Source organism: Entelurus aequoreus, linkage group LG06 (assembly GCF_033978785.1).
Source record: "Entelurus aequoreus isolate RoL-2023_Sb linkage group LG06, RoL_Eaeq_v1.1, whole genome shotgun sequence".
NCBI classification, from domain to species: domain Eukaryota; kingdom Metazoa; phylum Chordata; class Actinopteri; order Syngnathiformes; family Syngnathidae; genus Entelurus; species Entelurus aequoreus.
The window spans coordinates 4,022,179-4,035,988 of record NC_084736.1 but is presented as its reverse complement, the minus strand read 5'-3'; the positions used below and the strand labels follow the sequence as shown (position 1 = coordinate 4,035,988).

Genomic DNA, 13,810 nt, shown 5'->3' with positions numbered 1-13,810 from the left:
TGGCCTTTTTAAAGAATATACGCATCATAGCAAATCATGCGATGACGTCATATCGACCACGCCCGCACCGCCGCAGGTACTTTGTCAATTTAGGGGAAACCCTGACATGAACAAAATAAAAAATGTCTTCCATGACGATCCTGCTCGGTCAGAGATGTTTTGTCATGTCAGTCTGTGATATTTGCACCTTACCGTGAGGCCGGTGATGGCGATACCCCCAGCGATGAGCAGGCCATCCGGGATAGCCTCCCTCTCCACGTAGGGATACGTAATGCTGGCGTCCCGCAGAAGAATCCCCGTCTGTATGGCGTCACGGCCTTCAGCTCGCACGCAAAGAATGGGATGGAGGCTGATGAGATTGGGGCAAAGTAAAAAACAAAACAAAAAAGAAGCTTGATGAGTTTCTGTGGGTTCAGATCCCAGAGACAAGATGGATGCATGACAGCGATAAGACGCTAAAAAGGGCTCACCCTCACCCTGCCAGACACGGGTGAAGCAACATGAGGACTGTCAATCATCTGGAGATTTGACAGATTACAGCATTCCGCACATATCTGCGTGTACTGGAGGTACAGTGGTGGTCAAAAGTGTACGTACACGTGTGAAGAACATCATGTCATGGCTGTCTTGACTTTAAAATACAACTCTTATTTTTTTTGTGATGTAGTGATTGGAGCACATACTTGTTGCTCACAAAAAACATTCATGAAGTTTGCTTCTTTTATGAATTTATTATGGCTCTACTGAAAATGTGAGGGTCAAAAGTATACATACAGCAATGTTAATATTTGCTTACATGTCCCTTGGCAAGTTTACCTGCAATAAGGCGCTTTAGGTAGCCATCCACAAGCTTCTGCTGGAATTTTTGACCACTCCTCTTGACAAAATTGGCGCAGTTCTGCTAAATTTGTTGGCATGGACTTGTTTCTTCAGGAGACCACAGAACTTTCCTCCAGAAGGTCTTATTTTTGCCCATGTGGTGTCAGATGAAACATAAAATGTCGCTGTTTGGCCACAATACCCAGCAATATGTTTGGAGGAGAAAAGGTGAGGCCTTTAATTCAGGAACACCATGCCTACCGTCAAGCATGGTGGTGCAGTGTTTCCCATAAACGGCCAAGATACCTGTGGCGGTTGGGGCGTGGCTATGGGCGTGGTCACCATGACATCATCGAGAAATTTGCATCATTTACTACAATGATTTGATTTTCTCTAAAAAGGCTCAAAAAATGTATACTTACTAATTAATAATAACAGTTTTGTTTTAAACGTCCATCCATCCATTTTACAATATAATTACAACACTTTATGTACATATTTATATACAGATTTAAACAATAAGTTATTCACTGAAATATATTTATTAATTGTGGTTCTTACAAAAAATATATCTTATAAAATATAAAAGCTAAAACGTCTCTTAAAGCTCTGCCCCTTTAATTAGTGCATACTAAATAATTTCACTTTAGCCTACTACTACAACCATATTATTTACCAGCAACATAAAGTGAAACAGAGGCAGAGGTGTCCTGCCACGGTCAGTAACAAATAAACAGAAAACAGTAGTGGTGGTAGATAGACACCATGTACAACAACAAAAAAGGTCAAAAAAAAAAAAAAAAAAAAAAAAACTGAACTTTGTTCAATGAGTACAACAACAAAAAAGGTCCAAAAAACAAAAACAAAAACAAAAACAAAAACAAAAACAAAACAAAAACAAAACTGGACTTTGTTCAGTGGATCCGTGTAGCGGATCCACTGAACAAAGAGCTCCAAAAATCTTGAACTTTAGACTGCCATCAGTTTTACTCCCTACACTTAACCATGTGTTTCCTACTGCCTGCAGACTTTGCACCCTTTGTTATATACACATGTTGTGTTTCTAATAGAAATACATTTAATAAAGTCTAATACAAATAAGGCAACAAGAGAAGTATCCTACACTTCTCTTTTGTAAAGTAAATGTGAACAGCCTATATGGGAATCTACATCAACTATATGATTTGCCTGAGAAGCTGGACAGGACAAAAAAAAAAAAAAAAAAATGTTTTTTTTATTTGTGGCGGACGTAATTCTTTTGTGGCGAGCCGCCACAAATAAATGAATGTGTGGGAAACCCTGTGGTGGTAGTATTATGCTCTGGGCCTGTTTTGCTGCCAATGGAACTGCTGCTTTACAGAGAGTAAATGGGAAAATGAAAAAGGAGGATTACCTCCAAATTCTTCAGGACAAGCTAAAATCATCAGGCCGGAGGTTGGGTCTTGGGCGCAGTTGGGTGTTCCAACAGGACAATGACCCCAAACACACCTCAAAAGTGGTAAAGGAATGGCTAAATCAGGCTAGAATGAAGGTTTTAGAATGGCCTTCCCCTTGTGGAACTGTGCCGTCACAACTCCCTCCTCCAACCATAACAGTCCTGACTTAAAGGTGTGGACAATGCTGAAGAAACAAGTCCATGTCAGAAAAGCAACACATTTAGCTGAACTGCACCAATTTTGTGGTCAAGTAGTCAAGCAGAAGCTTGTGGATGGCTACCAAAAGCGCCTTATTGCAGGTCAACTTGCCAAGGAAGCAAATATTAACATTGCTGTATGTATACTTTTGACCGTCACATTTTCAGTAGACCCATAAAAATTCATAATAGAAGCAAACTTCATGAATGTTTTTGTGACCAACAAGTATGTGCTCCAATCACTACATCACAAAAAAATAGAAATGATTGTAAAGTCAAGACAGCCATGACATGATGTTCTTTACACGTGTATGTACACTTTTGACCACGCCTGTATAAGAGACGTGCGCATGAAGAAGGAGGAATATTCCTCAAATAGAGTGTTTCCCTTAAACTGCCAAGATACCTGTGGCGGTGGGGGCGTGGCTATGGGCGTGGTCACCATGACACCATCGAGTAATTTGCATAATTTACTACAATGATATGATTTTCTCTAAAAGACTCAAAAAATGTATACTTACTAATTAATTATAACAGTTTTGTTTTAAAAACTTTATGTACATATTTATATACAGACTTGAACAACAAGTTATTCACTGAAATATATTTATTAATTGTGGTTCTTACAAAAAATATATCTTATAAAATATAAAAGCTAAAATGTCTCTTAAAGCTCTGCCCCTTTAATTAGTGCATACTAAAGAATTTAACTTTAGCCTACTACTACAAGCATATTATTTACCAGCAACATAAAGTGAAACAGAGGCAGAGGTGTCCTGCCACAGTCAGTAACAAATAAACAGAAAACAGTAGTGGTCAAATACAAATAAGGCAACAAGAGAAGTATCCTACACTTCTCTTTTGTAAAGTAAATCTGAACAGCCTATATGGGCATCTACATCAACTATATGATTTGCCTGAGAAGCTGGACAGGACAAAAAAAAAATTAAAAAAAAAAATTAAATAATAAAAAAAAAATATATATATATATATATATATATATATATATATATATATATATATATATATATATATATATATATATATATAAATTTTTTATTTTATTTGTGGCGGACGTAATTCTTTCGTGGCGGGCCACCACAAATAAATGAATGTGTGGGAAACACTGAATAGTGGATGCTTTTTACTTTGTTGTTGTTTTAACAACATGTTCCACATATTGACTGGCCAAGATGAGACTATTCAAGTTATTATACGTAATAATGTACATTTCCACAAGACCATGGTGTGTGTTTTATTGACTCGCCTGGACCAAGCCTTGGTGCAAGTAATTAACTGACACGTGCATCTATTTCAGCTCAGACCACTTTTTGAAGATATACCTAACATATCCTGCTCGGTTGCTAATTATAGACACTCTTTATCAGGCTCTAAGAGACCAAGGTCCAGTTCACATGTTGCCGGTGAACGTTCACCGGTGTTGCATAATCATTTCTGATAGCTACAAACTGTATAGCTATTTCATTCCATTCTATAGATGGGACTAGGGATGTAACGCTAAACGATATGATGATGAAGCGCGTTAAAACTCCAGACGGTTAGAAATATCGTAAGCATCTTTAATTAACGAAAAATTGTCATTTATTAATGCATTTTAGGCAACACGGCTTACTTCCTGGAAAGGAAATCACAGCAGCGCTGGCGCATGCGCACTGGCTTGAAAATCATGGCGGAACAAACTACACGGACTTTGCTCCGGAGATTTCCCTCGGGTGAACAGAACCAAGTGTTTGGTTCAACTTCATTTCCGTGGAGTCTCTGCGTGCGTTTAAGAGCGCACTGCTGTGTTTAGATGGAGACAGGTGTGGACAATATTGGAGACAGACGCATCTGACACACACTAAAGGTATACAGTAGAGGAGAAAATAATTTGGTGTTGCTTTTATTTTCTCAATACAGCGTCCATCAGCTGTGACTGAGAGTTAATGATGTGAGGAAACATGCCGCAGGCGATGTGTCATGAACATTGTCACCACTTGTTTATAAAGTTGTTGGTTATAAAGTATAAAGTTGTCCATATCCTACCAAGTCAGACCTACATTGTTGAAGTCTGATGATAACAACCAAACCTAACCCACCCCCCTCCACACCCCCGGATTGTAAATAATGTAAATAATTCAATGTGATTATCTTGTGTGATGACTGTATTATGATGATAGTATATATGATAGTATATATCTGTATCATGAATCAATTTAAGTGGACCCCGACTTAAACAAGTTGAAAAACGTATTCGGGTGTTACCATTTAGTGGTCAATTGTACGGAATATGTACTGTACTGTGCAATCTACTAATAAAAGTTTCAATCAATCAATCAATCAAAAAGTCGTTTTGGTGTGGTTTTTCTGACATTAACTTGTTTCTTCAGCATTGTCCACGCGGACTTTGGGAAGGCCATTCTAAAACCTTCATTCTAGCCTGATTTAGCCATTCCCTTACTACTTTTGAGGTGTGTTTGGGGTCATTGTCCTGTTGGAACACCCAACTGCGCCCAAGACCCAACCTCCGGGCTGATGGTTTTAGCTTGTCCTGAAGAATTTGGAGCTAATCCTCCTTTTACTCTCTGTAAAGCACCAGTTCCATTGGCAGCAAAACAGGCCCAGAGCATGATACTACCACCACCATGCTTGACGGTAGGTGTGGTGTTCCTGGGATTAAAGGCCTCACCTTTTCTCCTCCAAACATATTGCTGGGTATTGTGGCCAAACGGCTCCATTTTTGTGTCATCTGACCACAGAACTTTCCTCCAGAAGGTCTTATCTTTGTCCATGTGATGTCAGATGTTAATGTTTACAAACTAAGAGAATAATTCCATGGAAATGACATAATTTGGAAGGCAAAAACCAAAGGTTTTAAAAGACTGGTGGTAGATACTATGTTTTGCTTTTGTTTCGTTATTGTGTACTTTGTTTTGCTCCGACAATTGTATGTAATAAAATAAATAATTGTTAATAGCAATCGACACAAATACATAAACAAATGTACAGTTCTTATCAGTACTAGTATCTGCTTATCTCACTTATGGATGATCGGTATTGGAATGGTCAGCATAAAAGCAGGATGGGAACATCGCTATTCTGTATTTTGGTACAAAACATCCCCTCCCTTTCTCCTTCCGTGAGAGTGCAGCATGACCATTGGACGAGCGGTAATCATTAACCTTCGCCCGACGCTCCCAGGCCAGAAACATTCCTTGCCAGGGAGGCTCAGACTGTTGGTGACAGAACATCCCTCTCAGGGTCTCCATATCAGCCGCACAAGAACTAGAAAATCACACTCGGTCAACCTAGAACCAGATTAGGCAAGCGGGAAACAATCTGCAGGTTTGAGGCAATCCCGGCAGAAAACCACAAAGCAGGGACATATTTAACGTCATGCCGTGGTCTATCGGGTGACTTTGGAGCAGGGGTCACCAAGGCGGTGCCCGCGGGCACCAGGTAGCCCGTAAGGACCAGATGAGTAGCCCGCTGGCCTGTTCTAAAAATAGCTCAAATAGCAGCACTTACCAGTGAGCTACCTCTATTTTTTAAATTGTATTTATTTACTAGCAAGCTGGTCTCGCTTTCCCTGACATTTTTAATTTTAAGAGAGACAAAACTCAAATAGAATTTGAAAATCCAAGAAAATATTTCAAAGACTTGGTCTTCACTTGTTTAAATAAATTCATTTTTTTTTTTTTACTTTGCTTCTTATAACTTTCAGAAAGACAATTTTAGAGAAAAAATACAACCTTAAAAATGACTTTAGGATTTTTAAACACATATACCTTTTTACCTTTTAAATTCCTTCCTCTTCTTTCCTGACAATTTAAATCAATGTTCAAGTAAATGTATTGTTTTTATTGTAAAGAATAATAAATACATTTTAATTTAATTTTTCATTTTAGCTTCTGTTTTTTCGACGGAGAATATTTGTGAAATATTTCTTCAAACTTATTATGATTAAAATTCCCAAAAAATATTCTGGCAAATCTAGCAAATCTGTAGAATCAAATTGAAATCTTATTTCAAAGTCTTTTGAATTTCTTTTAAAATTTTTGTTCTGGAAAATCTAGAAGAAATAATGATTTGTCTTTGTTCGAAATATAGCTTGGTCCAATTTGTTATATATTCTGACAAAGTGCAGATTGGATTTCAACCTATTTAAAACATGTCATCAAAATTCTAAAATTAATCTTAACCAGGAAAAATTACTAATGATGTTCCATAAATTATTTTTTAAATTTTTTCAAAAAGATTCGAATTAGCTAGTTTTTCTCTTCTTTTTTTCGGTTGAATTTTGAATTTTAAAGAGTCAAAATTGAAGATAAACTATGTTTCAAAATGTAATTGTCATTTTTTTTCGCGTTTTCTCCTCTTTTAAACCGTTCAATTAAGTGTAAATATCATTAATTATTAATAATAACATAGAGTTAAAGGTAAATTGAGCAAATTGGCTATTTCTGGCAATTTATTTACAGTAAGTGTGTATCAAACTGGTAGCCCTTCGCATTAATCAGTAGCCAAGAAGTAGCTCTTGCTTTCAAAAAGGTTGGTGACCCCTGTTCTAGAGAGTTAGTCTGCTGTCAAAGTTGCGCTGACCTAACCAAACAAGCAACCTTGTCATGTACACGACACAGGTTCTGTTATTCCCACCCGCATGGACTAGGTATCTGTAACACAAACAGGTTCAAGTTGCATGCAGGTGCAGGAGTTCCTGATAACGTTTCATTAACTGGGAGGACACTTTGACAGGGCAGACCTGCGTCAGTGTCAGGAACCTGCACGTACAGTCCGGGTCATAAGTGTACATACACTTGTAAAGAACATCATGTCATGGCTGTCTTGAGTTGACAATCATTTCTACAACTTGTTTGTGATGTAGTGATTGCAGCACATACTTGTTGCTCACAAAAAACATTCATGAAGTTTGCTTCTTTTATGAATTTATTATGTGTCTACTGAAAATGTGAGGGTCAAAAGTATACATACAGCAATGTTAATATTTGCTTACATGTCCCTTGGCAAGTTGACCTGCAATAAGGCGCTTTTGGTAGCCATCCACAAGCTTCTGCTTGACCACTTGACCACTCCTCTTGACAAAATTGGTGCAAATTAGTTGGTTTTCAGACATGGACTTGTTTCTTCAGCATTGTCCACACCTTTAAGTCAGGACTCTTATGGGTTGGAGGAGGGAGGTGTGACGGCACAGTCACACCTCCCATTCTAAAACCTTCATTCTAGCCTGATTTAGCCATTCCTTTGCCACTTTTGAGGTGTGTTTGGGGTCATTGTCCTGTTGGAACACCCAACTGCGCCCAAGACCCAACCTCCGGGCTGATGATTTTAGCTTATCCTGAAGAATTTGGAGCTAATCCTCCTGTTTCATTGTCCCATTTAAAGCAGCAGTTCCAGTGGCAGCAAAACAGGCCCACAGCATAATACTACCACCACCATGCTTGACGGTAGGAATTGTGTTCCTGGGATTAAAGGCCTCACCCTTTCTCCTCTACCAAACATATTGCTGGGTATTGTGGCCAAACAGCTCCATTTTTGTTTCATCTGACCACAGAACTTTCCTCCAGAAGGGCTTATCTTTGTCCATGTGATCAGCAGCAAACTTTAGACGAGCCTTAAGGTGTGGCTTCTGGAGCAAGGGCTTCCTTCTTGCATGGTAGCCTCTCAGTCCATGGCGATGCAAAACAGGCTTGACTGTGGACACTGACACCTGTGTTCCAGCAGCTTCCAGACCTGCTTTATTGGTGGTTCTCGGTTGACTCTTTCAGCAGCAGTTGATAGCTTGTGTTTTCTTCCTGATCAAGGCAGTGACAAAACTGTGCCATGCACTTTATAATTATGAAAAATTGGCACGTTTCACTGCAATAAGGCGCTTTTGGTAGCCATCCACAAGCCTATACTTGAATTTTTGACCACTCCTCTTGACAAAACTGGTGCAGTTCAGCTAAATGTGTCGCTTTTCTGACATGGACTTGTTTCTTCAGCATTGGGTGTTCCAACAAGACAATGAAAAAGTGAGCTGTTTGGCCACAATACCCAGAAATATGTTTGAAGGAGAAAAGGTAAGGCCTTTGATCTGTCAGAATGATTTGTTCTCCCGTGATGCAAACGGACTAGACCGTAGACATGGCTTGAAGGTAAAAACAGGATTCAATCTTGACTATAACTCCACGAAGTACAAAACCAAAAGGCGCACAAGGCGAAGGCACGAATTTGGCGCAGGGAACAAAACTAAACTATGGACATAAAACAAACGGCACTTACTGTGGCATGCAAGGTCAAAACAGAGCAATGGCATGAGCAGAGCATGAAATGAACATCAGCATGAACTATCACAGAGTGATGTCGCCAGGACGACTCACTGAAAAAACAGGCTTAAATTAAAACTGCAAGCAGCGATGGACAGGACCAACTTTGAGGGCTCATAAAATCCAAACCGTAGCAGTAATTAAAACTCTTTCATCATGGCTATTTTTAAGACCCTTCTTAAAACCCATTTTTATTCACTGGCTTTTAACCCAGCATGAGACTTTAAACTGTTTTTAACTTTTAACTTTTTTTAATAGCTTTTTATCTAACAAAATTGTTCTTAGGGTAATTTTGTATTTGCTTTTTAATGTGTATTTTACATCTGTTTTAAATTTTATTTTTTAGTCTGTCCTTTGCCTTTATTTCTTTGTGGTGTACAGCCCTTTGTCTTTCAACTGTGGTTGTTTTTAAAGGGCTTTATAAATAAAGTTGGTATGGTATGGTATGGTATGGTATGGTATCAACTTTTAATCAGAAGGGTTCAATCTCTCTCCTGTGCTAATTTGAAGCCGACACGACAAACGCGCTCAGAGGAGATAATGTTTAAAAAAAGGTGACTGTTTTTACACAATTTTTGTTTTGAAGGGGGAATTGCAAACTTCCTGTAGATTTTTGCTGGGGGTTGTCAGTGGATGAAATATAGGTCTAAGTCAGACCTACATAGAGGTTTTTGCTTCATGTCTCTACGACATTCCTACTGGGAGTTAGAGGCAGTTTTGTCTGTGTTTTCTTCCTAGGGGGCGCTAGAGCGCAATTTTGAGTTTTGGGGTATGGTTTTTTGATTAGATCGCAATTTTTGCCAGTCCTGATGTGTGTGTCCAATTTGGTGAGTTTTGAAGCATGTTAAGGGGGTCAAATTACAGCTCAACGAGGCGGCGGTATAATAATAAAACGCTAGAAATACAATAGGGTCCTCTGTCCCAGAGGGCCTCGGTCCCTAATAATAGTCTCTTGATTAGAACAGGTGCGTGCATTAGGCAGGTGAAACTAATGAGTAGTCATGGAAACCAAAACAAACAAGAGTGCACAAAAACAGGAACTTTTGGAGTCCAAAAACCAACAGAACATAAGCAAACAAAACATGATCTAGACCACAGATCATGACATGATCCCAGGAACACCATGCCTACCGTCAAGCATGGTGGTGGTAGTATTATGCTCTGGTCCTGTTTTGCTGCCAATGGAACTGGTGCTTTAAATGGGACAATAATAAAAGGAGGATTAGCTCCAAATTCTTCAGGACAAGCTAAAATCATCAGCCCGGAGGTTGGGTCTTGGGCGCAGTTGGACAATGACCCCAAACACACCTCAGAAGTGGTAAAGGAATGGCTAAATCAGGCGGTAGGAATGGTGTTCCTGGGATCAAAGGCCTCACCTTTTCTCCTCCAAACATAATGCTGGGTATTGTGGCCAAACAGCTCAGTTTTTGTTCCATCTGACCTCACATGGACAAAGATAAGACCTTCTGGAGGAAAGTTCTGTGGTCAGATTGACTTAAACGTGTGGACAATGCTGAAGAAACAAGTCCATGTCAGAAAAGCAACACATTTAGCTGAACTGCACCAATTTTGTCAAGAGGAGTGGTCAAAAATTCAAGCAGAAACTTAATTCTAGCCTGATTTAGCCATGTCTTTGCCATATATACATATTATATATATATATATGTATGTATGTATGTATGTATGTATGTATGTATGTATGTATGTATGTATGCCTTCTCCTTTACACTGAACAAAAAAAAGTCATATGTCTACACTCGAAATCTATTTTACGTTTCCCCAACGACTTTTATTGTGAAAGTTACTGACTGTTCAGTCCAAGATGGCGGACGACTGGCGTAAACACTCCAGAATATCTACACTCGAAATCTATTTTACGTTTCCCCAACGACTTTTATTGTGAAAGTTCCTGACTGTTCAGTCCTAGATGGCGGACGACTGGCGTAAACACTCCAGAATATCTACACTCGAAATCTTTTTTACGTTTCCCCAACTACTTTTATTGTGAAAGTTACTGACTGTTCAGTCCAAGATGGCGGACGACTGGCGTAAACACTCCACAATATATCTATAAATACGCAGAGCAATATTGCCCCGTTGTGGAACTGTGCCGTCACAACTCCCTCCTCCAACCCATAAGAGTCCTGACTTAAACGTGTGGACAATGCTGAAGAAACAAGTCCATGTCAGGAAAAGCAACACATTTAGCTGAACTGCACCAATTTTTTCAAGAGGAGTGGTCAAAAATTCAAGCAGAACCTTAATTCTGGCCTGATTTAGCCATGTCTTTGCCATATATACATATTATATATATATATATATATATATATATATATATATATATATATATATATATATATATATATATATATATATATATATATATATATATATATATATATATATATATATGTATGTATGTATGTATGTATGTATGTATGCCTTCTCCTTTACACTGAACAAAAAAAAGTCATATGTCTACACTCGAAATCTATTTTACGTTTCCCCAACGACTTTTATTGTGAAAGTTACTGACTGTTCAGTCCAAGATGGCGGACGACTGGCGTAAACACTCCACAATATATCATAAATACGCAGAGCAATATTGCCCCGTTGTGGAACTGTGCCGTCACAACTCCCTCCTCCAACCCGTAACAGTCCTGACTTGAACGTGTGGACAATGCTGAAGAAACAAGTCCACGTTCAGTCCAAGATGGCGGACGACTGGCGTAAACACTCCACAACATATCATAAATACATAGAGCAATATTGCCCCGTTGTGGAACTGTGCCGTCACAACTCCCTCCTCCAACCCGTAACAGTCCTGACTTGAACGTGTGGACAGTGCTGAAGAAACAAGTCCATGTCAGGAAAAACAACACATTTAGCTGAACTGCACCAATTTTGGGGACATGTAAGCAAATATTAACATTGCTGTATGTATACTTTTGACCCTCACATTTTCAGACCCATAATAAATTCATAATAGAAGCAAACTTCATGAATGTTTTTTGTGACTTTTGAGCAGGACTGTAAGTGCTTAATTAATATGGCTTTAAGGTCAGTGGCATCCATGCTTATTTAGCGTAGTGGTCATCAATGTCTCAGGAAGTAGATTTTAATAAACACACATTGTATCTGTGATGAGGCAGTTGTTGTTCCTGACTTGTAGTCCTCTTATCAGTGTGTAGGACAGCTTGGTGGAGAGCCACAGTAGAGCTATTGTTCAGTTGAAGAATGTTTTTCATTTAATCTAATATTTTGCATGACAAGTTGAACTGATTAAAGCGACATATACCGTAATTTCCGGACTATAAGCCGCTACTTTTTCCCCCTCGTTCTGGTCCCTGCGGCTTATACAAGGGTGCGGCTTATATACGGCCTGTTCTTCTCCGACACCGACAAAGAGGATTTCGGTGGTTTTAGTACGCAGGAGGAAGACGATGACACAATGATTAAAGACTGACTTTGCATATACCGGTAGTCTGGTTATTTTGATAACGTATAGGCGAGCACTTTGTATTACTTTGCACCGTTGTATTATTTGTACTCTGCACGAATGCGACTGTGAATTGTTTTTGTTTGCGGATGACTCTGCCTTGCTGGTATCCGGCAAGGACAAGTCACAGGTGGAGAAAATCCTCAGTGCTGAGCTCTGTAGAACTTGCACCTGGCTCGCTGACAACAAGCTATCCATCCACTTGGGTAAAACAGAATCCATCCTGTTTGGGTCCCACATCAAACTTAAGAGAGTCAATCACTTCACCATAAAAGTAGGTGACAGTGTCATCACCAGGAAAGATGAGGTCACCTACCTAGGTTCCATTCTAGAGGCTAACCTTTCCTGTGATAAAATGGCAACCAAGGTAATCAAAAAGGTTAACCAACGAACGAGATTTCTCTACAGAATTTCCTCTCTGGTCAACAAAAGCACCTTGAGGATTCTGGCGGGAACTCTCGTTCAACCCTTTTTCGATTACGCATGCACCTCCTGGTACCCTAGCACCTCCAAAACCCTCAAATCTAAACTCCAAACATCTCAGAACAAGCTAGTCAGGTTACTTCTAGACCTCCACCCCAGATCCCACCTCACTCCTACCCACTTCTCTAAAGTGGGCTGGCTCAAGGTGGAGGACAGAGTTAAACAACTTGCACTGAGCCTAGTCTATAAAATGCGCTACACCTCCCTGATACCGAAGTACATGTCAAACTACTTCCTTAACGTAAATGACCGCCATAACCACAACACCAGGGGGAGCTCCACTAACCACGTTAAACCCAGATTCCGAACTAACAAAGGTCTTAACTCATTCTCTTTCTATGCCACATCAATGTGGAATGCGCTCCCAACAGGTATAAAAGAAAGGGCATCTCTATCCTCCTTCAAAACCGCAATAAAAGTTCACCTCCAGGCAGCTACAACCCTAAAATAACACCCTCCCCGGATTGCTAATAATCAAATGTAAACAATCAAATGCAGATACTTTTTCTTTTTCTTATGCCTTCTGATCTCTCTCTCTCTCTCTCTCTCTCTCTATGTCCACTACTTGATGTCCATATCCCCCCCACACCCCTGATTGTAAATAATGTAAATAATTCAATGTGATTATCTTGTGTGATGACTGTATTATGATGATAGTATATATGATAGTATATATCTGTATCATGAATCAATTTAAGTGGACCCCGACTTAAACAAGTTGAAAAACGTATTCGGGTGTTACCATTTAGTGGTCAATTGTACGGAATATGTACTTCACAGTGCAACCTACTAATAAAAGTCTCAATCAATCAATCAATCAATCAATGCTGTTCGCCATGTCAAAGATGTGAAAGTTTGATTGAATGATTGAAAGATTTATTGTTAATAAATGGGACGCTTTGCGTTCCCAAACAGTCATCTCTGTCCCGACAATCCCCTCCGTGGTAGCAGGAACCCCTATATACTACGCTAATTACACATCAAAACCCTGCGGCTTATAGTCGGGTGCGGCTTATATATGGAGCAATCTGTATTTTCCCCTAAATTTAG

At 39.3% G+C, this 13,810-nt stretch overlaps 1 protein-coding gene across 1 annotated transcript in view; it reads right to left on the bottom strand.

The window, feature by feature from the left end:
• ppap2d (phosphatidic acid phosphatase type 2D) overlaps positions 1-13,810 on the bottom strand; it is an 83,603-nt gene that overhangs the window by 13,948 nt on the left and 55,845 nt on the right. Inside the window, 2 exon segments of the mRNA XM_062049354.1 lie at positions 193-284; positions 287-349. Of these exon segments, the coding sequence (XP_061905338.1) occupies positions 193-284; positions 287-349 (155 nt within the window).